This window comes from Vicugna pacos, chromosome 6 (assembly GCF_048564905.1).
Source record: "Vicugna pacos chromosome 6, VicPac4, whole genome shotgun sequence".
Classification (NCBI taxonomy): domain Eukaryota; kingdom Metazoa; phylum Chordata; class Mammalia; order Artiodactyla; family Camelidae; genus Vicugna; species Vicugna pacos.
The window spans coordinates 25,055,404-25,082,468 of record NC_132992.1 but is presented as its reverse complement, the minus strand read 5'-3'; the positions used below and the strand labels follow the sequence as shown (position 1 = coordinate 25,082,468).

At 44.2% G+C, this 27,065-nt stretch overlaps 1 protein-coding gene across 5 annotated transcripts in view; it reads right to left on the bottom strand.

Moving 5' to 3' along the window:
• RASGRP1 (RAS guanyl releasing protein 1) overlaps positions 1-27,065 on the bottom strand; it is an 80,859-nt gene that overhangs the window by 35,139 nt on the left and 18,655 nt on the right. For 2 of the 5 annotated variants that reach the window (XM_072962699.1, XM_072962695.1), the window contains exon 3: positions 1,825-1,930. The exons of 1 other annotated variant lie outside the window; for it this stretch is intronic. In XM_072962699.1, coding sequence (XP_072818800.1) covers positions 1,825-1,930 — 106 coding nt within the window. Of the gene's footprint in view, positions 1-1,774; positions 1,931-27,065 lie in introns of those variants that run through there. 2 more of the 5 variants (XM_072962696.1, XM_072962697.1) reach the window with 2 other exon arrangements.

The window sequence follows — 27,065 nt, the reverse complement described above, 5'->3', positions numbered from 1 at the left end:
GACGTAGCAGCAGTAGTTGAGGTGGTGAGTTAATGAGTTAAGTTTTGAGCTTAGTAAGACTGAAGTTTCTGCAGGACAAAGTAGTCCAAACAGCTTTTTAAAAATGATTTGGGTTAGAGAAATATAGACTTGAAAGTCATCAACACAGAGGAATGGTGGTAGAAATCCTGGTGAGAAATAACACAGGGAGAGTAAAGGGAGAAGAAAACCAGGGTGTTATCCCCATCTCTGAGCTAGTCCAAGAGGCTGGACGGACAGCTGGAGAGGCAACAGCCCTGGAGAAGGGAGCCCTGGGGGGAGTCTGGGGAGGCACGGGCCGTCAGCAATGCTTCTACAGGGAGGTTGCTGTAAACAAGGATGGAAAAAAAGCCTTTGGGGTTGGCAACTTGGAGGTCACTGGTGACATCAGAGGAAAGTCTGAGTACAGAGGTAGAGGCCACAGTAGAGTTAAGGAGTGAGTGGGAGTTGAGAGATGAGGAGATATCAAGTGCGGAATATTTTTAGAAGTTTGCGCATCACATTTCTAACCCTAACAATGGAATGCAGGGGAGGCAGGGTTGAGAGTTTACTTTTAGGTTAGGGAGACTTAAATGTGTTTTAGGCTGAGGGACAGGTGCCAATGAAGAGGTGGGGATTAAAAGGACAGGAGATGGGAGATACGCAACAGAGAAAGATTCTGTGAGAGCGGGAGGGAGGACGGGAGGAAGAGGGCTCGGGTTCCACCGTGTGAGGTGGGGCAGGCATTCGTGGCAAGATAGGCACCCCAGGTACAATTCGGTCCTTAGAGCAACGAGTCTTTTCAGTGAGGAGTATTTAATCTCTGATGTTTAGCATTGCTGGTACGTGGAGTTAATAAAAAGTAGACCAACTTGGAGTCTGTTTTTTATTAACGTTATAAAATTCTCTGCAGACCAGACACCCACTTATTATCTGCACCTCTTATTATGTGGACCCCTCCCATGTCTGCGCCCTTGGGATGCCACTGGAAATAGCTCCTCTGAGATGACAGGTTAAGATTTACCAGTAGGTTTAGAGATGAGATTCAGTCCTGATGGCTTCTATTTTTTTGTGTGCCATTCGATGAAAACAGAGGGCCGGGGACTGAGTGGTAAAGGATTAGAACAGCTATAGAAGCGTGACTCAGTGCCAGGGACCTGGGCTTCAAGGTGCTAAACAGTCTCACCCCACCTCCAGCCTCCAGTGTCATCAGTCATCGGTGAGCGGGGAGAAGGCAGACATTTTCTCTACTCAACTCAATTCACACCACGTAAGGAGGTTAGAATCCAGCAGGGTGTACTTTGTGCATAGCCAGGGCCTCTGCCTGGAGCAAAAAGGCACCAGCAGCCTCTCCAGATACTCTGGCATCGGGAAGCTCTCTTCAGAACCTGGGGCAGGTTGAAGAATTGGACAGGAAAGCCAGACCGCACTTTATCACTTGAGTCACGCCTGCACTCTTGTCACTTGCACAATTTGCAATTCAATTTGTCCATTTGAATATCGATTTTGATTAATTTACAGGAAAAATATTTCTCACAAGCAAAAGCTACCAAGAAGACTGTCTGCATGTTGATTCCTTTTACTTCTTCCCAGAGCAATCAGCATCGACAATACTGCCCCACCCAACAAAAGATACATATATATATATGTGAACACACACACACACACACACACACACACACACACACAATTCCCTGAAAGGACACAAGGACCCATTAACCACTCACGGTTATGCCAAACCAATCAAAATGAAAGCATACTTCAATTTTCAAGATACTTTTGAAGGAATCCCATTCTGGGACTGCCAGCCACTGTGCCAAAGGATATAGGGTGATAACTTTTCGGAGCAGGTCAGCAGAGGAAATGAGAATTCGGTGCATGGTCAGCATGACTTGCAACAACTGGTTGCTTCGACACAGGTTTCCATCCGCATCTGAAAACAAAGAGCAGCATCTGAGCAAGGCCCCAAGAGGAATTCGCTACCCAGTGGGACACCTGCCAACCCCCATCACTCGAGCAAGGGTGGAAGGCGGGCTGTGGGTTCTGCAGGCACAGCGCCCTCCCTCCACAGGCTTTAGCGCCACACATCCTTTCATCCTTTGCTTTTCTCATCCTGCTGCATTCTCCCCTTCCCCAGATGTCCATTTTGATGCTCATTAACCATTCCCCTAGAAAGGTGGTAGCATCTTGGGAAAAGGATAAAATTTGCATGGGTACATGTGAGTCTCTGTCAAAAGCAGAAGCAGATTCAGTCTGTGGTGCCTAAAGGGCATGAAATGGGGGGAGGAGGAAGTCCCTTCTAGGGTCAGAGTGAAAAAAGTTATAGTCTTAATAGAGGACAGTTAAAACACCTTAGTTTTGCAAATTTCACAAAACCATACGACCATACGAATACACTTCTAGGGCTGTGCCATGGCCTTGGAAGGGGCTCGTGCAAGTGAAGAGCCCTGAAATGTAAGCTTCCCTAGTTTAACGGGCAATGTGCCTCTGGATGGAAATAAAGGAGGAAGGCTGTGGGTAAACATGCCTTTTGGAGAGTATGGGTGAGTTACAAGCATCCATGATGATCTGTATCAAAGAGCATGGTTAGTGCCTTAGTTGGGTTTTCCAAATCTCGCTGGTACCAAACAACAAGATGCATTCCATACACTGGCACTGGGTATAAAGATTCCCCCTGGAGTGGTTCTCAAAATCTTTTCAACATTTATGACAAAAAGTGCTAGAGGCTGTGCTGCTTATTTGCTGCCAGATCTATTCTCTGTCCTTCACCGTGGACGGCATCGCCAGGCTCCCTTACCAGCCAGCTTCCCGGTTCAGCCATCGGGAAGCATCAGCAAGAGATGGGAGAAGAGAGAAGTCAGGATAGTTCTTTCTCCTTCCCTCTCTGCTTTAGCACCACTTCCCTGATGGTAGCTACAGGTCTCTTGGATGAATGATCATGCCGATTGGCCCCTCTTTCAGGGCACCAGCTCTCACTGGTGATCTAGTACTATTAAACTGCCTTGACTCTTTGGTCCTAAGGGTAGTTATGACTTCTGGCTGTTGATAGTCTCTGGGCGCAGTATTTCTCAATCCCACTCCCTGTAAGTAGTTCCCTGTCATTAAAATGTCTTTATTTCAACAAACCATGTGACTTCTGTTCCCTGCTGGGAACGTGCATGATTCAGGAGAAAATATCAAATGAAAGAATATACATGAGTTGTTTTTCATTTGACAGCTCTTCAAAATACATTATACAAAAGGGGTTGTCATTTTCATTCTTTCCAAGGGTACCAAATGGTAAATGAAGGACATAGTGCATTCAGGCTTGGGATTCAGAAGTCCTGGCTCATTCTCAAATGATACCTAAAGTCATAGTTCACTGAGAAAATATAAGCGAACTGACAGGATCACTTAACTTCCCATCACCAAACCCACCAATCTCCCCGCATTCTATTACCCTTACTGCCTACCTTCCTCTGTTACCAGAGAAGGCACTTCAGAGGCCAACACTTTCACTAGCTCTGGGTCTCCTTTTTTTCTTAAGGACATTGGCACTGTCTTTGTCTACTTTCTCTCCACCAATATCAACTTCTCTCTCTCTCTCTTTTGGTTTACTGCCATTTGAATTTAAACATGTCCCAGAATCTCCTACCAAAACCAAATGAAATAAAACAAAACCTTCAACTCTCATCCTCTTTAGCAACCTCTCCATTCTGTTCCCCTTTTTAGCAAAACCTCACTGTCATCAATTCCTCGCCTCCCATTCATTTCTAATCATTCCTTTTGACTTCTACCTCTATTATTCCCTAAATGTTTTATTTTCAAGGTCACCAACCAGGTCTGCATTGAAAAATTCAAGTGTTTTATTCCTCTGTCCTCATCTTAGAGACTCAAGTTGCATCCAGCCCAACCCAACCCAACCCAGCCCAAGTTGACAACTCCCTCTCTTGGAACACGCTCTTCTCTTGGCATGTTCCACGACATCACACTCTCTCAGCTTCCTTCTCAGGCTCTTCTTCTGTCTCCTCTTCCTTTGCTGAGCTTTTAAATGTCACTGTGCTCTGTGGCTTAGCCTCCCACTTCTTTTTTCTAACAATTTTTAAAATTTAAAACTTCTTAGTTTTTAAATTAAAAAAAAATTAACTACTTTTTTCTAGGTAGGTGAACTCATCTAGTCCTTTGGCTAAAATACCATCAACATGCGCACGACTGCCCAACATATATCTTTAGCCCTGAGTAATGAATTCATATGTCCAACATCCTTTTTGGTAAATCCACAAAGATGTCTAATTTCAAACTTAACTCATCCAAACGAAACTCTTGACTTCTCCCTCCTGCCAATTCATTTCTCCTCCATTCTTCCTCATCTCAGGAAAAGGTTCCATGAATAACCCTCTCAGTTATCCAAACATAAAACCTAGGAGTCATCCTCCATTTCTCACTCTTTCTCACACCCAATCCATGAGCAAATCTTGATTCTACTTTCAAAACATATCTCAAACCTTTCCATTTCCCCCATCCCTGCCATCATACTGGTGGTAGCCATGACCATGATGACCTAACTGACCTTCTTGCTTTCACTCTTGCCCACCTACCCGTAATCCATTCTCTATACAGCAGCCAAGAGTGAGCTCCGAAAACCCATAAATTGGTCATGTGTTTAATAAACTGTAATGTATTCCATTACCCTTGAAATAAAACACCAGTTCCTCACCATGGCCAACAGAGCTCTACATGTTCTGACCCCTTTTAATATCTCCCACATCATCTCATACCATGTGGCTCCTCTCAACACCTCTATTTATACCTCAAACCCTCCAAGCTCATTCCTACCTCCTGGCCTTTGCAGTTGTTACTTCCTTCAATGTGGTCTTTCTTCCCTTGGCCCATTCATGTCATTTAGTCTAGTTTCAATGTCACATCCTCAGAAAGATCTTCCTTAAACTACCTAAGGTGGCCATGACCCTGCCTGAGTTTCTTCACAGCACTTATCAATGATATAAAGTTATCTTTTTTTGTTTGTTTAGTTTTTATTTTCTGAGTCTCCACTAGAGATATAAGCTTCATGAAGCCTGACCTTGTCTGTTTTTCCCACAACTATATCTCCAGGGTCTAGAACAGTGTTGATACATGACACTTACTCATTAAACACCGGATGAGTAATTGAGTGAACTATACCAAACAGGGGACCCCTTAACTTTTCACGCATCTTTGGATATTGAGTTTGCTTTTTTCATTAGTTATTTCATTAATGATGTATCATATACATCCTTATTTTCTCCTCCGACACAGTTTATAAAAGAAATAAAATTACAATTTGATAAATCATTTTTATGAAGTATTCATCCAGCCTGTTGTAGTTCTGTAAATCTTTCATTATTCCAAGCTTATACGCTGGTGAAGTAGGGTTAGTCCTGCTATCTCTATGTTTTCTGACCTACATAATTTCTCTAATATTTATCTCTTGCCACCAAAATTCTGCATAACAAACCACCCCCAAATTCAATGACTGAAAACAGTAAATTTTTTTCCCTCAAGTGTCTGTGAGTTGGCTGGGGGTTGGCTGACACTGGCTGGGCTTTGCTGGGGATTCTAGTCTACATGCCACCCCACCTCGCTTTCCTGGACCAGTGGGCCAGCTGGGGGAATGCCCTTCTCGTGGTGATGGCAGGGCCCTGCAGCGCAACTGTGAGTATCCAAGGCCCTTTAGGCCTAGGCTTGGAGCTTGCAGGCTGTCACTTCTGCTTTATTCTGTTGGCCAAAGACAGTCACTGCTGAATCTCAAGTCAAAGAGCAGGACCCTCAGAGTCAACTGGAAAAGTTCACTGACACACAGAAGGTAAAAACTGCCAGTTGGGGAGCAATAATGCAATCAAATCTACCACAATTAGGGAAGTGCAACTTTTCAATTAAGCACTGACAATATAGTTTTTATAACACACTTTTCCTTGCATAGTGTTCGTGTTCCTGTACACTATGGTAAAAAGGAGGAGAAACTGAAATACATTTGCAGGGTATGCACTGGAATGTTCATAGGAGCTATGGACACAGTCAGACTTACTGAGTGTGGACGGAACCTAAGACTTGCATCTTCCCTGTGGCTGGCTAGCATCTTTCCGTAGAAGCTCATATACTACAGAAAGGGGCTTAGAAGTGTCCTGGGCGAGATCAAAACCAAGTCACATATGGAAAGATTCAAGGAACAAATAGGTTTCCCATGGAGAAGGCTCAGGAGAAATACTGAAGTTATCTTCAAATATTTGTAGTGTTATTACTGGGAGAAGGTTTAGACTTGTTCTGCAGGGCCAGAAGTGGCAGAACCAGAGAGGATGAATAGAAGAAGTTATAGGAAAGAGAACTGGGCACAACAGATAGTAGAAAATTCTAACCATTAAGACTACCCAACAACAGAAGCATCCCCATCACAGAGGTATTCAAGAGAAGGCTGGGGAGGGACACCATTACACCACTGTAACTGGCATAGCAGCTGTCACTGACTGAAGTCCTTCTAAATACCAGGGGCTATGCTAAGCACTTTAACAATGTTATTTCTAATTCTCACAACAACTGCAATGTTGGTACTGCTTATAATTTACAGTTGAGGAAATCAAAGCATAGAGAGATTAGATCATTTGTTCTAGGTCAAAGATGCGATGGGTGGAGGAGCTAGGATATGGCTCCTGGTCTCTTTGATTCTGGAACCCCAGTTCTTCCACTATAATGCATGACCATTTGTCGGGATAGGGAATCCAAGTATTAAATGGAGGAAGGAGGCTAGAGGAGATGGGCTTTAAGATCTCTTCCAGTCCTTAGGGCTACAAGTCTAAGAGATGCCACCAGGATACTGGATTGGAACCAATGTACATTTGGAAGAATAGCTTTTGCATCTGATGATTTCTGAAAAACTCACGTGTGCCTTGGTGGACTGATATTGATCATTCAAGTTGCCTTGAAAATAAGAAGGGTGCTGTGCCTAAGATTCACAGGCGTAGTCACCCCCTCTTCCACAGAGTTCTGTGGCGGTCCACCCCCCTACCCCAGCGGCTTGCTAATCCTCACATGTCTCTGTGGGAGTGTGGGCTGGCAAATGGTAAGGCCAGGAGGGGATGACTCACACAGCAAAGCAAGGCAGAGATGGATGAGGGAAGAAGCATCTCTGTACCTCAGACCACAACTCCCTCCTCAGCATCCCTTTTCCCACATGAGACTGTCTTGGTGTGTTCACATGCCTTCACTCCCGCCACCACCTCTCCCCAGCGCGACCTTCAGCTTCCATGTGACCTCGTCAAGGATGCTCTCCCGCCCGCCCTCATCTCACAGGGCAGCGCCTCTTCCTTCTTGAGGGGAAGAGCTTCCCTTTAAAAGTGGACTTCAAAGTGGGTGGCTGGGACAATCTACCTTCCGTGCTGCTGGATTTTATTTGGCTAATTTGATAAGCTGATTTAAATATTTCAGTGATAATTTCATTGTTCGCAGCTTTAGGCTTTTAGAAATGCAGGGTGTCATACTAAAAATTCTAATAAGAAAAATGTGCAGTTGAGTGCAGTGAATAATAAAATGTGCACATTTTCTCATTACCATCTGCTTCTCCTTATACTTCAGGGGAAGATTTCTTTAAGGGCTGAAACCTCAGTGGGACAAAAATGCCAATTTTGCACAGTCTCTCTCTCCACCTGGGGAGTCATGTGAGCTGCCGGAGAAGTCAGCTAGTCAAAGAGCCACCCGATCTGTGGACCATTTGCTCCACAGAGCAAACAGAAAAGCTGTGTGACTTCTCGAGAGTCATCTCTACGAACCAATGATTGGTCTCCCATCACTAGACTCAGTGCTGGCAACAGCTACCCTACACGGAATCACAGAATCTGGGGGTGGGAAAGACTTCAAATATCTTCCAGCTCAGCCTTCTATCCAACGCACATTTCTTCCTAAAGGCATCACAGGTAACTGGTTGTCTCACCTCTTTCCTTTTACTTGTACCCTTTGAAAGACCTCTCTTTCAACACAGCTCTCTAATTACTCTACTGAGCAACTTTCTGTTTCAATGAAAAACATTTTATGATTCACCTTCTCTGTGCAAGGCACTGTCGTAGGTCCCAAAGGAGATACAAAGAGCTCTAAGAAACCCCCATCATTGAGGAGCTCACAATCTAGCTGGGCACTAACACACCCAGGATACCTCATAATATCAAGCAGTAAGCGTTAAAAGTGAAACCTGTGGAGACCATGCTGAACGGTGGCGAAGTTCAGAGGAAGGCAGACCCTCTGCAGTCGTGGTGACCCAGGAAGCATGTCTCGATACCTGCAGTGAGGTGACCCAGAGCCTCAAGATTCAAGAGGCCATCGGGTCCAGCCCTCCGCCTCTCAACCGGCCTGTAGGCTCTTTTCTTCTTTTCTATGGTTTAATCTTAAATAATACGCTTGCCTCCAAGAGTGACGACCTGCTCCCCGATGATGACATGGGTCCTGAGAGCAAGCCTGCACAGGGCTGCATTCCTGCCTGCTCCTTGCTGACGAGGGCTGGGGGTGGGGGCAGCTGTCCCACAGTGAAGGCTTGTCTGGGGCATGGGGCAGAAACGACTTGCTGCGAGGTGGGAACAGAACATGTCCAACACCAAAGAAACTCCAGAACAGAGTCTTCTCTTCCCCTTTGTGTTAGTTTCCACAGAAATCCCTTGGTGTATGAAGGGGTTCTGAGTATTCCAAAGGCAGAACGTCACAAATTGGTATACTGAGGGTAAGCAAGTGGTCGGCACTGAGGGACGTCACACAAAATAACAGATGTGTCAAAATCAGGGGCCAGAAAACAGTAACGGGAGAGCTAGTGTCAGAGAACCACAGGGGCAGGGCTGCAGCTGCTAGTGGAGGTGAACATCTCCAGAAACAGGAGAGGCTGGGTGCAGGCCGACCCTGACAGACACACACAGAGTTGTGAATGTATTACGATGCAGTAAGTGTTCCAAAGAAATAAAACCTACTTGACAGCAAGACTATCACACTCAATAAATCTTGTTTGGAGAGTGTGGAAAAACTGACAAGCTGAAAATAGGTTCACTATGGTGTCGTTGTTTGGTTGGTTGTTTTTTCAGTGCTAACTGTTGCAGCTGGGGCAGGAAATAGATGTGAAGAAAAGAGCGTGGCGACACAGACGTCTTTTGAACTCTGCCACCTGAGCAGCTTAAAACACGCATTGCCACAGCCAGAATCTTTTCTTCTTTTTTTTTTTTGGTCTCTGGCTCCTCAAGACTGGGGGGAAGAAAACAATCAGGAGAAAGTAAGTGATCTGCTAAGGATGGAGCCTTGCTTCACAGGGGAAGTGTGTGAACCAGTGTGTGAACTGCCAGGGGTGTGCCGGTGAGCGTTTGAACAACAGCTCTCCTGCAGCTGAGGGGGACCTGGCTTTGTAGTGTATGCAGGTTTCTGTGGTGTAAATGCTGTGGCCAATTTCAAGCCACCAACATGAAGTCGCTGGACCCGCTTTCTTCCTTGCCTCACTCCTAACCTCATGCGCTCTAGTCTTCTCCTGGTGACTGGCCAGTTAGTCCAGATCAAGGGTGGGTCCTCTCAGAGATGCCTGATATGCAACAGCGACGTCTTGGCAGGCTAGTGCTCTAACCTAAGGGTGAATACTTAAAAGACAGGCGAGAATTTCGGAGAAGGGAAGCTCCCAGGTCCTCCGGAATCCAGCCCTGCTCCAGCTCCCTCTGGGAAAACCTGGTGTATCGCTCCCGGACCCACAGCGGGGAGACTGCCATGTGAGTGAGAAAATGTAGGTCTCGTTGGAATATTTTTCTCTCCCCTTGCCCAGCAAAGGGCCCAGAAGTTCTGAATAGCTTGGCTACAATTAGCCTTTAAGCATGCATTTGCACTGGCTGGGGACACCCCGACGTGTATGATACGCAGCCTCAATTTAACCAAAACCTATGATTTCAAACTTCCGCAACAGGCCTTTACACAGGGTCTTACCAAAGTGGGGAATGGCTAATCTGGCTCACCTCTTCTCTCTGGGGTGATGACAGCCAAGGCCAGGGACACACAGAAGGGGAAAAACCTGGTCAGTCAACTCCTACATAAAGGGGTTGTGGTCTAATCAGGCTTCTATCCACTCCTGTCCCAAAGAGGCCAACCTGGAGGCACCTGGTGAGGAAAAGGGGCCGTGCTCGCTCCTCTGATGCTGCTGGGATTTATTCACTGTTGTGCGGGACAGGGGAGGTGGAGTGGGAGGCAGGGCACGCGTGCAAGCTGCACACCATCTCTGTACCCACAGGCGTGTACGTGTATGAAACGTGCACACACTAGCCGTCCCTGAAGCCCCCAGGGGCTGGAGAGCCACTGCTCTCCTTGGATAAGAACACCTGAGAACAACACTGTTTTTAGAGCACTGAGGTTCAACAGACAGAATCACCCGTGCTGAGCATCTAAGTGGTGCAGCTCCATGCAGCAGTAGGAGGAACCACGGGCTCAGTTTTAACGATGAGGACACCGAGGTATTGCGCATTGGCCATGGTCACAGGGCTGGTGAGTGGAGGCTCCTGGACAGGAACGGCCCCTCTGGCCCCAGCCCGGGGCTCCTTCCTTGGTATCTACCTCTCCTCCAGGGATTAGGAGGTGAGTGGGGTGAATACTAGTTATACTGGGAAGAACTGACTTTCAGCCATCCACGCTACAAGGCTAAACCCCTTACCCACACCCACGTCTCTTTTTCTCCCTAAGAAGCCCTACACCCACAGTCCAACCTTGTCTTTCTCACTGCAAGCATGGTACAGACTCTAAAAGTCTCGTGGAGACTCAAATCCAAAAACCCACCACTTCTCATGACATCAACATGAGGCAGCCATTACTGGTGCTGTTTAGCTAGGATGACCAGACCCCAGAGACCCTTGGCCAGTGGCCACGTGGGTAAAAATGCCCAGTCTCCGGAATGCTCACAGCCCCCCCCCAACGTAGCCCACCTCTTCCTCTTCCTCTTCCTGCAACAGATGCTCCGCTCCCCAGCTAAACCAGACAGCATCGGGAACGGTCCTCCCTGGGCACAGCTTTCCTTCTGAAGCGTGAAGCTCTATGTAAAGGATGACCTAGATTTTTTTGGATGAGCGACTGCAATCTATAAATGTCTACCCAAGCGCACGAATTGCCTAAAGTGAAAAAGAGCTTTTAGCTCTATTGCCTCTGCTGAGCAAGGCAGTGGCCTTTCTTGGGGACTGCAGCCTCAGTCTGGACCTGTCACGTCTCAAGAATCAAGGTCTGAGAAGTCATGAGGGAAGCTGTCCTCTTGCGTTCTGCAAATTGGACAGTCCTGAAAGTGGAGGTCAGGGGGCTGGGCTGGCACTAAAAGACAAGGGGGTGGGAGGAGGTGGACAGGTGCTGGGCAGATCCAGTGATCAACTCTGGGATGAAGCCATGACCTCAAACTTTAAGAGCCGTTGTTGGAAGGCAGCACCAGCTGAACACCCCGGGCAGGCAGCTGCTTCTCCAGGGCCCACCAAAGTCCCTGGGAACAATCAAATTATCTGGCTGGGTAGAGAAGCTGTGATTTGATTCCTTGGTGAGCTGCTGTCAATGCAGCCTACTTGGCTCACACAGAATCTGGTCCCTCTACAGCATCACAGGAATGTGCCTGGCAGGGGGCGGACGGGCCACAGGGCCCCGTCTCGGCTTCCTGTGGACACAGAGTTACAGCAGGTGGATGGAGGGAGGCCAGCTCAGGGGACGTGGACCCAAGACAAAGACCCAAACACAGCAGGGGAGGGAATCTGGGGCAGCACTGGCTCTCCCCGTGCTTACTGGAGCGCGTTCCAATCCCTGCGATTCCATCTGTTAAATTCTGGGCCTTGCTGCACATTTGTTGACAAGCTTCTTAGGTGCTAAGAAGCATCAGGGAACTTTTTCAAAAATGACCCAGTGAAATAATACAAGGCCTGTCTAAGACTTACTGGTTAGCCATGTACTCAGCCTCCTTCAGAAAGTTTTTCTCAGTATCGACTTGACCCTAGCAGACCTGAATGCCTAGATAACCTCGTTCCAGTGCACAACAGGGCTGAGCAATCCGTGTACACTGACATAAAATAGCACTGCACCCAGTTCAGTCTCACTACAAACTGTGCTTTCACCACGGAAACTGTCCTTGGCTCATAGCTGTCTGCAGTGAACGGGCCTGGACAAAGAATATCATCATGCCACCATGTATGGTCAAAGGAACTGAGGAATGTCTTTTGTAATCAGATAGAAGTTATTCGGAAAGCCTCTGCATCCCTTTTTTGGTTGCAGCTATGAGTAGATTATGTTTAAATACAGAAAAATGCTTAGTAAACTGCGAAGCACTGGAACAGTTGTGACATGTCCTTATTTCTCTTGCTGGATTTGGAACGCTATTCTATTCTTGTCTTTGATCCTATTGGTCTTTGACCACTCCAGAGTGGGATGATGATTTTTCATGAAATACTTCATTATAACCATAACTCAGAGAGGGGCTGTCCACTGTGGTGTGTCACATGACCTGTGCCAATGAGACTGGACACGAGCATGGTCCCACTCTATGGCAGAGTAAGTGGGGGCCTTCCCACCTTCTTTCTAATACTAGATTTGACGTGCACCTGCCCCTCAGATCCTCAAGAAAGATTTCCTAAGCTTTACTGAGCTAGAGAGAGAGATCTGCATGGAGACCTGGGGAAGGACTCAGAGAGAGAACTTCACAGGTGGATGAGGACTCTTTTATTAAAATAATGCCATTTGCAGCAACATGGATGGACCAGGAGATCGTCATTTCCAAGTGAAGTAAGCCAGAAAGAGAAAGAAGAATATCCTATGGTAGCACTTATATGTGGAATCTAAAAAAATGACACAAATGAACTTACTTATAAAACAGAAACAGACTCACATAGAAAACAAACTTATGGTTACCAGGGGGTAGGGGGTAGGAAGGGATAAATTGGGTGTTCAAGATCTGCAGATACTAACTACTATATATGAAATAGATAAACAATAAGTCAGTACAGCACAGGGAACTATATTCAATGTCTTGTAGTAACCTGTAATGAAAAAGACTATGAAAAGGAATATATGTATGTGTATGCATGACTGAAACATTATGCTGTACACCAGAAATTGACACAATATTGTAAACTGACTATACTTCAATTAAAAAATAAAAAAATTAAAAATTTTTTAAAGCAATCTCTTATTAATTGAAGGAAAGGAGAAAAAAATGCCCTCTACTCAGGAGAAGGTGTTTCAAAACAGCCCACGTCATGAACTGGAGCTCTATCACTGTCTTACAGAAATAGCAAAATGGCAACTTTGCAACTCATAAGGTTGTTACCAACTGGAAACAGAAGAGCCAGGAGAATACTTGGTATTGCAGGAGGAAATATGGCATCTGACTAGAGGACATGAACTACATTCAAAGTTTAGCCTGACTCTCCCTGTCTGTCTGTCTGTCTGTCTCTCCGTAGCTCTCTTGTTCTCTTTTTGTTAAACACACACGGAGTGTCTCCTGTGTACTGGGCACGATACCAAGAGTCCATATGCATTAATTCTACGAGGCTGGTGGTACTGTCATCTGATACGTGAAGAAACAGGCAAAAAGGGGGTAAGGTAACTTTCCTGAGTTTAGCTAGTAAGTGGCAGACCAGGGATCTGAACCTAGACTGCCTCACCCTGGGATAACTCTGTCATTCCAAGCCTCAGTTTGCTCATTTACAGAAATAAGAGCTTGATGATATCTTGCCTCCATCCCTCCCAGCAGACAGACAATCAGAAGATCAGTCAAGATAAGGAAAGCACTTTGATATCTTTTGGGGAGAACAAGGTCCTGAACTGAGTCCAAACCACTGAGGTATCTGGCTGATGGGCGGTCCCAAGTATCTAGGCTGCCTGACAGTGGTCACGTAGCACACACGACCTCGCTCCACTGTGGGGGCCCTAACAACGTCACTGATTAGTAAGCTTTCTCACCGACCGCCCTCTCCTTGCACGTTGAGCCTCACACCAACCCTGTGGGATGAGTATTATTTTTACATTTTATAGATGAGGAGACGGAGTAAGGCGAGGTGAGCTGCCTAAAGTCACACATGTGATGAGTGCCTACCTGAGTTCAGGTCTTCTGCCCAGAGCCCTTCCCTCCCACTGTATCCCACTGCTGCTCATTCTGAGTTGTGCAGTTAAAGGCACATCCTTTCCTCCTCAGCTGGGGAGGGTTTCTGGCGCCAGTGTGCCTGTGCAGGTCCTGAGCATCCCCGGTGCCCCTGTGCACAGGCAGGCTGGGCCGCTGTAGTACAAGCCCGGACAGTTGTATTTGTGTTTCCTTTTTTTGTAGTGTCAGTGCCTGACCTAAGCTTTGACTGCTGAGGCGTCCATCTCAAAGGTCATCCTTCAAAGGTGGCTCTCTCTCAAATAAACACACTGGCAGCCACAGACTAGATAAAGAGCCAGGCCTCCTCCCCCACTAAGCCTCCTTTGTTTTAGAGACCTTGTTTGATTTCAATAACTGACCACTGGGCTACTTGTTTTTTCTCTCTTCATGCTTTAAATTCCTGCCCCTATGTTTTAAATTCACCAGGAAAAACTGAGACCATCAAACCCTAGCCCCCATCCTTGACCCCAATACATGCAGAGCCCCAGGCCAGCACGCCCCCTCCCCTTCTCTCTGCCCCCTCCCTGAGACCTTGCTGTGCAGCCCCAGGGATGCAGTATAATTTCTAGGTCTTGTAAGTAATAAACTTTAAGTTTCCTGATGGTTATTGTTGAATGGCGTCTTGCAATCATAATAAGAAGAATCACATGGGCTGGGCCAACCACAACATGGTACTGCCAGACTGAGATGGACACAAAACAGCCACATGACAGATACTCTGATTTTTACCACAGCTCTGCAGGGGAGACACTGCTCTGTTTCACACATGAAGAAACACTCAAGGGAGGTAAAATAACCTATCAGTGGTCTGACAGCTAGGAAGTGGCAAGAAGGGGCTACAAATCACTGTTCTGGTTACTTCCACATTCTGAGCCTGGGACTTTAGTCTATGGTGGTCCGGCACTGCCTTCCACATGGGGATCCTCCAAGGATGACAAGGGTGAGTCAACTTCTGGTCAGTTCCTTGCAGTTTCCGCTCCCTCGCTGTGCACATTACAACTGAGCCATTTCTTTCACCTAAATCACAGTACAGCAGTCCCCCCTTATCCATGGGGGACACGGGGAATATGTCCCCACAGCCCCAGTGGATGCCTGAAACCAAAGGTAGTGCCAAACCCTGTATACATCACATACGTTTTTTCCTATACTAACGAGTGGGCAGAGTCTACAGGGTGGATCTGCTGGACGATTTACATCCGGGCAGGATGAAGCAGGACCATGTGAGATTTCATTATGACACTCAGAATGGAGTGCCACTTACAACCAATGCATGGTTTATTTCTGGAGTTTTTTATTTAATATGATCAGACTGTGGTTGATCGTGGGTAACAGAAACTTCAGAAAGCAAAACCTCAGAATAGGGGGGAGTGTCCTATGAGACAACAGACATCGACTAGCAGCAAATGATAAAGACAAAGACAACACTGTAGCTGCGCACTTACTAGAAGAGTTAAACGTCTTTGGAGGAATTTGTGTTCCTAGGGTCTGGAGATGTGAGAGGATGCAGGGAAGTAATGGTAAGGGAGTATCAGTTTTTAAGAAGAAAGGGTAAATAGAAGAATAAAGAATTAGAAAGAGAAAGCAGGACCTAAGATTTAGGCTCTTCTTTCAACCTGTGTTAATACCACTGGCATTTAATTCCATGTGCAGATCTAGACAGAGCAGCCCCTCGACACAGTGACAGAGATTCCTGGATGTCTTTACGATTCTGAACTTTAAGATCATTGTGCAACAGAACGAGTCTCCTCAAGTGAGCAAAGCTCAGACTACAGCTCAGAGAGCCTTCCTGGCTTCTGATCTTGATAAGAATTCCCAAAACCTACCCACTGAAAAATTAACAGTTTCAGGGGCTGAAGCTGATAGCCTGAGTTTCCGTGGGATTTACTAGGCTAACGCCACAATTTCTTTGATCTGTCATGTCCTGCTCAACCGATCAGCACCTCCCGGGTCAGCTCCGGAGCCTGCTCTAAGCAGAGCAGGGCAGCAGGGAATGCTGAGGGCAGGGCCACCAACCCCACATGGCACTGGAAAGACCACTAATCAGCCAGACTCACCCGAGCATTGAGCTTTTCACTTTACACAATTCTTCCGCATGCTTGGTCTCACTTGACTATCACAACCTTGTGAGGTGGGGAGGGACAGACCCACTTCACAGATGAGAAAGGCACAGAGATTGGACTGATGTTTGGTCTGTCAAGGCGGCATCTGTGTGAACTGCCGGGGCCTGTGTCATACCCGTTATTAAGTATTTTGAATATCATCCTGGAGAAACACTTGGCCTGTGGATAATAGCACCACCAGCGGCAGGGCTGGAGTTCCAGGCTTGGATGTTCCCATCACAAGCCCAGGAGTCTTTGTTGTAAGAGAGCTGTGCCTGGGGGTGCAGAGATACCCAAGGTCCTGTCCCAGTGAGTGTCCAGAGTGTCTGGCTGTAACACGGCACAAGGAGGGCCTGGAGGGCCGGACACACAAACCACCAAGGCAGCGTGGGGGAAGGGAAGGCTAGATCTGGCTAGGAGGAATGGCTCAGCCTTCACGAAGAGATGGCATTTGCAACGGGCCTTGAAGGAGGGGTCAAATCTTGACAGACTAAGATGGAGGTAAGGGCATTTTGGAGGAGGGAAGAAGTGAGTTCTACTCTTGGAGATGAGAGAGTTTAAAGTATATTCAGGAAAAGATGTGAAGTCCAGTTTGGTTGAATCAGAAAGTATGTGTAAATAGGAAGTGTGGAAACGGGGACGAGGGTCGTAGTGTTGGGGACCTCACGTACTAAAGTGGGAGCTGCCCTTATTCTGATCTTTAAAGTTCTGCAAAAGCAGATGGTCTGTCTACAGAAAGAGGAAAGCAACACGCACTCACCCACTAATCTTTTAAGACTATCAGCTGGTTGTGCCTTACAACCTGAGCCCTAAAGCCCACAACCTACAAGGTGGATCATTTCCAGAGAACCTTGAACCTGATTTTAATTTCTACCTGCATCTCTTTCCCCAACTGCACAGCAACCAAGGGAAGGCTAGAGAGCGTGCAGTGCATGCGTGTGTGCATGCACGTGAATGCATGTACCTCTGCTGCCACGGTGAGGCCACATCAGAATATGAAATAAATGTTGTTTTTTGCCTAACACAACTCATGTTACTGTTTCTCAGGAAGCTCAGTTACTTGCAGTTATTATTTTTCCTCCCTGACTTTGCCAGCATTAGCATCTTAACCCTCGATTTCCTGCCCTGCCAACGTCCTTCCCTGCCTGCTCTAGAAGCAAAGGAGCCATACGGAGGGCCATCCATGATTACAAGGAGCGGGGACTCCACGGCTTCCCAGATCTGTCCCAGGGATGCTGGGTCACCCACTTTCAAACCAATTCGGATCCCAAAACATACAAGAAGTCAGCACAGATGGAGCTGAAAGTTGGCAAGGCTCTGGATTCACCTGCTTGGCTAAGAGCTGGTTCACAGTGGGGTCAACATCGTTGTCATCTTTGGTCCCACATTTGCACCAGCTGGCACACGTGTCCCTGATCATGCTAGCGATTTAAGGAAAATTGCAACCCTTAGCCATTCAAGATGGGTCTAGAGCTGACTGTGAAGTAGAAGGCCTTCAATGCTTCCCCCACCTGCTGTGTTTCTCCCTTTACCTCCCACCTTTCTGCACACCTGAGTCCCTGGGGAAACCACAGGAAAGGTCTGTGTTATTAAGGTATCGGAGGCTTCCAGATTCTTCCAGTCATGTTTGCATAATAATTGTAATTCTGAGAAGAGATAATATAGTGAAAAAAATCATAATAGCTAAAATTTGGGGCATTAGTGGGTGATTTTTTTCTTTTTCTAGTGAAGTGGCCTTAATGTTAATGGAGAGTTTCAGGGAAATAACCAGTGGTTTTCCATCCTAGGATGAATACGTTCAGGCTTAACCAGAAGGAAATGAATATATTAAACCTGATGGACTTTTCAAGGCCTCCTGGGTAGCTTAAAAATAAGACAAAACAAAAAATAAACCAACCAATCTCTCCCAAAGTAGATCCCAAGGCCTAATCTCATACCTACTGCATCAAAATATTCAGGGGTGGGCATAGAATTTGTATTAAAAAAAAAATCTCTCCAGCAATATAATGGTCAGTCAAGTCTGATTAGATTGCTTTAGACAGCTTATTTTATTCCTCGCCCTGGGGTGAGTCTACAGCTACTAGATGGCCCCATGAAGACGTTCTCAATTTTAGAAATCAGTGGTGAGTTCTTTTAGTTGTTTTCAGGGCTAGATGCCAGGGAAGTACTCAATCAACAGTGATTTCGTGCCAACATTACAGACTCCTCACGAGGACTGGTCAGTTCTAACTCGTAAAGCACAACCAGGAGCACATAAGTCAGTCTGGGGTGAGCCAGAGGACCATGCTCACAGGTACCTGATCTGGGCCACAAGGAGCTTCTTGCTGCATATTAGCAAAGCTCCCCTCGCCCGCAGAGCCATATTCTGATGAGATGTTTTATCCCTGAAGCCAGAGACCAGGGCCCTTCACACTCTCCAACACAGAGATGTCAGTTCTCCTGGGCCCCTCACAGGCTCTGCTGATTAAGGGTCTTTGCCTGTGGTGTCTGGGCAGTCTTCTCTCTCCCCGCTGCCCCTGAGCCCTGGGAAGTGTCCACTGGAGTCTATCACTTTCCAGGCATTAACAAAGAAGCACCAAAAGTTCAGTCCCTGGGATGGCCCTGCTCTACTTCGTTTGGGCAGGGGCATTTTATCCAGGATATTAAAACATGTCTTTTTCCCTTTCCCATCATCCAACTCTTGGGCCTTTTACTGCTCACAATATCTGTGCCACAGAAAGGACCCATAGCAGGGTTGAACACTAGTTATTTTACAGTATGTCAGCAACTCTGGTAAAACAATTGGAACAGACTTGAAGTACAATTAAAATGAAATCTGTGGGTTCTTGGTAAATCTCAGTGAACCCCTCTTTAGCACCAGCATGGTCTTGTGAGTTAACTTTCAAGCACTTTGCCATTTCATCTCTTTAGTTTTGGGGGTGTCTCAAAGAGCATTTCACTAGCAGCAGATGACCTGATTAAATAAGGATGTTCTCAGGGTATTTATTTCCCTATCCCTGCCCAGTGATCATAAGAAGGAGACTCTGGTTTTTGAGTCACTGGACATTTTGTCCCTCAGATTTCAGCCCTCACATACTTGATCACACACAACCATACAGGAACCCAAAGGATTAAAGCAGGGATGAAACAGAAGTTAGTCATCTTCACTCGTTATCTGGTCGGCCTTGGAAAGTCTTGGCTTTGCCTTCCAGCAAACTCTACCAAGTGAGAATGGATTGTGAAAAGATTTCCTATCACTTAAAGTTCCTACAGAGGGAACTTCTACCAGTTTGTGGTAGCCTATTTTGGTACTTAAAAAAAAATAACCTTTTCTATCTTACTGAAGTACAGAGAAAGGCACTTATCTTAATGTACAGTTTGATGCTTTCTGATGCTTTATAACCCAAACCTCTCTCAAGATTGAGCTTATTTCTATGACCCAGTAAGTTTCCTAATCTTCCCAGTCACTTCCTCCAACCCCACTCCACCATAAAGCCATTATTCTTATTTTTTAAATCAGAGATTAGCTTTACCTATTTTAGAACTTCATATATTGGAATCATACAGTGTGTATTTTTTGTGTGTGTAATGCTTTTTTCACAAAGTAAAATGTTTTTTCAGATTAACCAGTGTTGACTACATCAGCAGTTCATTCCTTTCTACTGGTGAGTAGGTATTTTGCTGTACAAATAGCATATTGTTTATTCTTTCTGAGGTTCAGTGATATTTGGGTTGTTTCCAGTTTTGGCAAAAGCTGCTATGGACATTCTTGTATAAGTCATATCATGGATATTTTCCTTCCTCTTGCATAAATGCCTAGGAGTGGAACTGATGGGCCACAGGGTAGGTGCATATTTATAAGAAACTGCTAAACAGTTTTTCAAAGTGATTGTATCAACTTACAACCCCATTCATAATGTTTAAGAGTTTCAGATGCTTCACATCCTTATCAACAGTTGGTGCTGTCAGTTTTCTGATTTTAGCTTTTTCCATGGGTATATGGTGGGTTTCACTGTGACTATAATTCATATTTTCTAGTACCTAATGATGTTGAGGTTTTGCTGTGTGTTTATCTGCATTTATATATCAGTAAGGTTCTTTTTGTTTTTTTGTCCACGGTTTGCTTTGCAGTGCAAAAGCTTTTAAGTTTAATTAGATCTCATTTGTTTATTTTTGCTATTGTTTCTTTTCCTTTAGGAGACAGATGCAAAAAAATACTGCTGCAATTTATGTCAAAGAGGGTTCTGCCTATGTTTTCTTCTATGAGTGTTAGGATTTCCAGTCTCACATTAAGGTCTTTGACCTAAATATGTATATGGTATTAGAAAAATGTTCTAATTTCATTCTTTTAATGTAGCTGTCCAGTTTTCCCAACACCACTTACAAACAATAAATGTTGGCAAGAATGTGGGGAAAAGGAAACCCTTGTACACTGTTGGTGGGAATGTAGACTGGTGCAGCCACAATGGAAAACAGTATGGAGGGTCCTCAAAAAACTAAAAGTAGAACTATCATATGATCCAGCAATCCCACTTCTGGGTATCTGAACAAAATGAAAACATCAGTTCAAAAGGATACACACACCCCAATGTTCACAGCAGCAATATTTACAATAGCCACGATATGGAAGAAACTTAACTGTCCATCAGCAGATGAATGGACAGAAAAGAAGATGTGGTATATGTATATATGTGTGTATTCATATATACGTCTGTGTATGTGTACACACACACAACACACACAATGGAATATTTCTCAGCCATAAAAAGAATGAAATTCTGCCATTTGCAACAATGTGGATGGACCTAGATGCTTAGTGAAATAAGTCAAAGAAAGACAAATACTCTATGTTATCACATATTCCACAATCTAAAAAATAAAACAAATGAATGAATATAAGAGAAACAGACTCACAGATAAAGTAAACAAGCTAGTGGTTACCAGTGAGTGTGGAGAGGGAAGTAGGGAAGGGCAAGATGTGGGTAGGGGATAAGAGATACAAACTACCATGTATGAAGTAAGCAAGTGACAAGGATATCTTGTACAGCGCAGGGAAATATAGCTATTATTTTATGATAACTTTAAATGGAGTATAATCTATAAAATGTTCAATCACTACCTTGTACACCTGAAACTCATATTATAAATCAAATATACTTCAATAAAAGAAACATTGAAGAAAAAATATCTACCCTAAGTCTGCAAAAATATTCCCCAGTATTTCCGTCTAGAAGTCTTACTGCTTTAACTTTATGCTTGGGTCTCTACTGCATTTCAAATTCCTTTTTGTGCATGGTGTGAAATACAGGTCCCAGTTCTTTTTTCTTTTCATAGATAAAATGTTCCATCACCATTAAGAAATTATTAAAAAATTGTTAATGGGGGGAGGCAATTAGGTTTGTTTATTTATTTATTTATATTTTTAACTGAGGTAGTGGGGATTGAACCCAGGACCTCGTGCATGCTAAGCACACACTTTACCACTGAGCTATACTCTCCACTACCTCCCCATCACTGACTTGCTTTGGTGCCTTTGTTGAAAATCATTTACCCATATATGTGGATTTATGTCTGAATTCATTATTCTGTTCCACTGATATACAGCTGATCCTTGAACAGCTTGGGAGTTAGGGGCGCCGACCCCTGGAGCTGTCAAAAATCCATGTGTAACTTATAGCTGGATCTCCTTGTACACAGTTCCTCCGTATTTGAGGTTCTGCATCTGTGGATTCAACCAGGCATGAAACACTATTGAAAAAATCTACATGTAAGTGGATCCATGCAGTTCAAACCCACGTTGTTCAAGGGTCAACTGTATTTGTCTATGGTCTTCAGTATTGCAGGGTTATAGTAAATCTCCGTATCAGGTAGTGTAAAATTTCCAAATTCATTCTTTTCAAGATTGTTTTGGCTATTCTAGTTCTTTCATTTCCACATAAGCTCTAGTTGCATCATCTGAAATTCCAGTTTTTTTCCCCCAATCTTTTTTCTGACATATTGACTTGCCTTCAAATTCAGTGATCTTTGCCTTTTTAGCATCCAATGTAGTATTAAGCCCATCTAGTGAATTTTTCCTTTTGGTATATTTTATTTCCCACTTCTAGAATTTCCATTTGGTTCCCTTTATTGTTTTCATTTCTTTGTTGAGTTTACTGTTCTGTTCACCTTACTTTAAGTCCTTCAATATATTTCTAATCGCTGTTTTAAACTCCCTATTTACTAATTCCAACATTTGTGTCAACTCTGAGTCCATTTCTACTAATATCTTTTTCCCTTCTGGTTATGGGTCATATTTTCCTGGTTTTTAAAATGTCTTGTAATTTTATATTACATCCTGGGCATTGTGGCTACAATGTTGAGAATTTGGATCATGTTCCTTTATAGAGGCATTTAACTTAGCGGACCCTTAAACTAATCCTGTCAAGGCTTAGATTTAGGCTTTGCTTGAGTGGCTCAAGAGCAGCTCTTATTGTAAGACTGTAGTACTCCTACTCCTACGGTGTGGTCTTTTTCACGTCCCAACTGAATGCCCCAGGTGTTGTCTCTCTCCATTCTTCCTGGTTCTGAACTGCGGTATTTCCCAAACTATAAGACTTCCTCTGACTCACAGACCCCCAGTAACTATTTGGTGGCATGGAGTCTCCCCATATTTGTACATAGTTTAGTATTTGGCCAAAGACTAAAGGAGATTCCTTCATTCCAGTACCCTACTCCACAAATTCTAGCCATTCCAGACAGCATGAACACAAACTCTGTTTCCTCTGCCAGGCAACTGAGTTCTAGTCACTTGTACAGCAATTTTTAATGTGCCTCCAGGAGAAAGCTAAGATGAGTTTTGAGGTTACCTCATCTCTTTTCATTTTATCCACCATCAAAAGTCTGCCCTCTTTTCTAATACCTATAAATAGTTGCTTCACATGTTATATTTGTTTTAAATTTGTTCACAGCAGACAAACAATTCCAATACCCAATAATCCATTATGGCCAGAACTAGAAATCCTATTTTGATGTTTAATATCTTTATCAATGGGAAGTTGCAGTTCTTTTTCTCTAAAAATTTCATTTTAATCCATTTACACTGTATTTGTCCTCTTGGAGGTAAATAACTCATACGAACTCTTCTATGCTTAACGTTATCAAGATATACATGCGCTTAATACTGTTAAGACTAAGAAGAGAGAAAAAACCACTTATTTGTCTTCTTTTTAGGTGGTGCCATCTTATATCCTCATAGATTTTTATTTCTGTATCATTCCTTTCTGGCCTTCCATCCCTATCTTAAAACCCAGAGACTAAAAGCTAAATTTAATAACACCCTCTACTCTAGTGCTAGGTGAGATCATGGTGTAATAGACTGGTATTTTTTAACATGCCTAGAACATCAGCATTCCTTTGGAAAAATTCCTTCCCTAAATTCAATCATGTGGTTCTAGAGGAATGCTGCATTCGTAAATTACTCCACTCCTCTGGCCATAGTTGATTGTTTCAAGCAGTCGCCACCTACTCCAATCTGAACCAATCAAAGTTCTTCCCTGGCAATTTTTTCACTGCACTTGAGAAAAAATACTAAATCTCTAGTGGATAGAGATACAGGATTTGCAGCTGTTTGTGCCACAGTCCTGATCCAGGGAGGAAACAAATCTTCAGTGCAAGAAAATGATTTGCTGACAGACAGAGAAGCAAGTCAGAGAGAGGAGAGACAGCGATAGAGAAATACAAGCTGGAATCTCTTGATGGTGCTCTAGTCCCTAATTTCAGATGCTCCCAAGGCCTGTAGGTAACCCGTACTTAACCTGTGCTTCAGTTACATAAAATACCTGTATTCCTTCAATTACTTCCATAAGATAGTTCATGCTGGATTTCTGTCATTGCCCTAACATCCTGAAAAATTAGAGAATTATTTTTTGGATCTTATTTACTGAACATCTATTCGTATTGCTCATATTCATGTAAAATTTAAAATTATACTATTACCCACTAGGTTTCATACCTGCCTGTGTCTAATATAACAACATCCAGTAACTCTTTCACACAGCCATTCCAACCAGGTATCTCCATCTTGTATCTCCATGATGCAACTCTGGAGCTTTTGGCCATCTGCATTATTAATCTCGGGTGGTGGCAGTAATACACCAACTTTCAAGTCTACAATAGTAATGATTGTTAGTATTTTTAAGTATCTACTATAATGGTATTTTGATGATGTTTTACATAGATGTTTTCTTTCTACTAAGATATCTACTTCACAACAATACAAAGAATATGTATTAACTTCCATGTTGATAAAACTGAGTCTCAGAAATGTTAAGAAACTTGCTAAGGGCACAAAGTTACTATGCACCAGCACTAGGACTAGACCTCAACACAACCAGGGTATTAGTCCCTTAACCTGGAAAGTGTATTTCTGTTAATGCAACCTCAGATTATTTTAACTTTTTGAGAAGACACATGGCACTATTGGCTTATACTGAATTTACAGTGTACTAAATAAAATCCTTTGATATTTTTCATAAGAATGACAATTCATCTAGTTTTTCTCCATCTAGAATTTATATGAAGCAATATTATTAAACTTAAGTGCAAGACATTTATTCCTATTGAAGTGCTGTCAAAGTTCTTTGTCCCTCCTCGTGGATCTTCCTGAACTTTGATTTTCATCTGATGGGCTCATTATTTCCATCAATGTGTCTAACAAAAACACAGATTGGGTTTCAATCTGATGCAAATGTCCAGAGCCACTCATAAGCATTCATACCTACAGAATGACATCCATCCATACCCATGCCTGTATGAGCAAAATTGTTAACCAGCTCTGAATCTGCCTCTCTGGATCTATATATAGCTATATTTGCCCATCTAACATTTACCGAACATTTACTTTTCGACTTTGTAGTGGAGCCATCAGTGCCCATATACCCTCAGGCTGCCCCTTGGTGGTGTATGCCCGGCCCACCTGCCGGAGGGCTTCCTTTGGAGGCCCTTCCCAACCCCACCTGTGCGCAAAGCAGGCCAGACACACTGGAGAACGTATACCCTGTAGAAGCAGCCTTAACCAATGACTGATGGAACTTGCTGTACAAATACCCCAGGCTCCTTTGCCTGGGGTAGGATAGCTCCGAAGTCCGCTACCATGACTCCAGAGCAATGACCCACTTGACAACACACCTTTCATAAGCTGCCATCTCCGTTTTTAACTCAGATCATCTTTCAAAGTAAATTACTTGTATTCAAATCCTTGTCTCAGGATCAGCTTCTGAGAAAACCCAAACTTATGACGAACATTCAATTTTCACCCAAACTAAGATGACCTTTGAAAGTTTTCACCATCATTATCCATTTTTTAGAGGAGAAAACTGCAGTAAAATAACTTGCCTAAGGCCAACATTTGGTAAACAGCAGAGTCAGGAGAGGATTCCAAAGACCATGATGCTGTGTGGCCTCCCATGGACTCCTCCGTAATTTGTTTACTGCCTTATTGGGATTCAGATGTAGCATGGCCAGGGCATTTCTCTGATCAAAACTGTGTGTCCGTGTGTGTGCATGTGTGTGTGCGTGTGCGTGCACGCATGCATGTGTGAAATGGGTGGGGAGGAGAGTACTGCATTCTCTCACTTACTTAACTCCAACTCCTGCCTCTGATAGGAGGATTGAAGATTAAAGTTTGCAGTTTTATTTTTCTGTCTTTCTGGATACCAAGAATTTAACATCTCAGCGTTGAGCAGGGAATGGGCTGAATGTGACGTGGGATGTCAAGTACTACACATGAGTAAGTTTATTTCAGTGGTGTGTAACAAAGCCCCATATTTTCATTCTTTACTCTCCTCTTCTCTCTTTAAGACAAACACAGCACTGTATTTCACCATCCAAGAAAATCAGGCTAGATTTCTTTATTTTTCTTAAGTTTGAGAACACTTTTCTTTTTAAGATCTCATTATGGAAAGTTATAAGCACACACCACAGTAGGCAAAAAGCAGATAAGGAACCTCCAGGGACTGATCCAGCTTCAACAATGATCAGCACATGGCCAATTCTGATCCATCTATTCCCCACTCCTCCCTTACTATTTTAAAGCAAATCCCAAACATGGTATTTCATCAGTAATCATTTCAGCATATATTTTGTAAAGTAAGAATGCCTAAAGAAAAAACCCCAGTGCATCATTAACATGCCTAACATGCAATCAATAGTAATTCCTTTACATCATCAAATATCCAGTCAGCACACACATTTCTAAATACAAATAATTATATAATAATGATGAATATGTGTATATTTTTAGAAAAAGGTTCACACGTTATGACTGGTTGAAATCTCCTTTAAGTAGCTTTTAGTCCAGAGGGTCTTCCTCTATCTTCCTTGCAATTCTGAGGGTGCACTTTCTCAGTTAACTGATGCTACGTCCCTCTCAGGCAGACGTCAGTGGCCGCTGGCCAGGGAACAGGACTATAAGCCACTGAGGACAGAAAGGGTGCGGGAGCCACAGGGACAGAAAGCGTGGGGCGCCCTTCCTTTAGGGTTCACGTGAAGCAGTGTCAAACAGTCAGGTGAACCCCAGTCACCCGGCGCTCAGCTCTGCCTTGGCAATGACTGAAGACAGAGCTGGGAGTCAGGGAACCACAACTATCTTCTGGGAAGCGGTGCATTAGAAGCTGGAGTGACCGACTCACCATGGGGCCTGAACTCCCCGGGAGCAGAGGTAAATGGCAAACCCACCAAGGCAGGCTGGGTGGAGTAAATCTGGAACCCATGATGCTAACGAGCTGAGGGGGGAGCACGGGAACTCCCTATGCACTCGGCATTAAATAAATGAACGCAAAATTAACCAAAACGGTTGAGTGCTCATCAGCTTTAAGGATGCCCTGGAGACCATAACTATATAC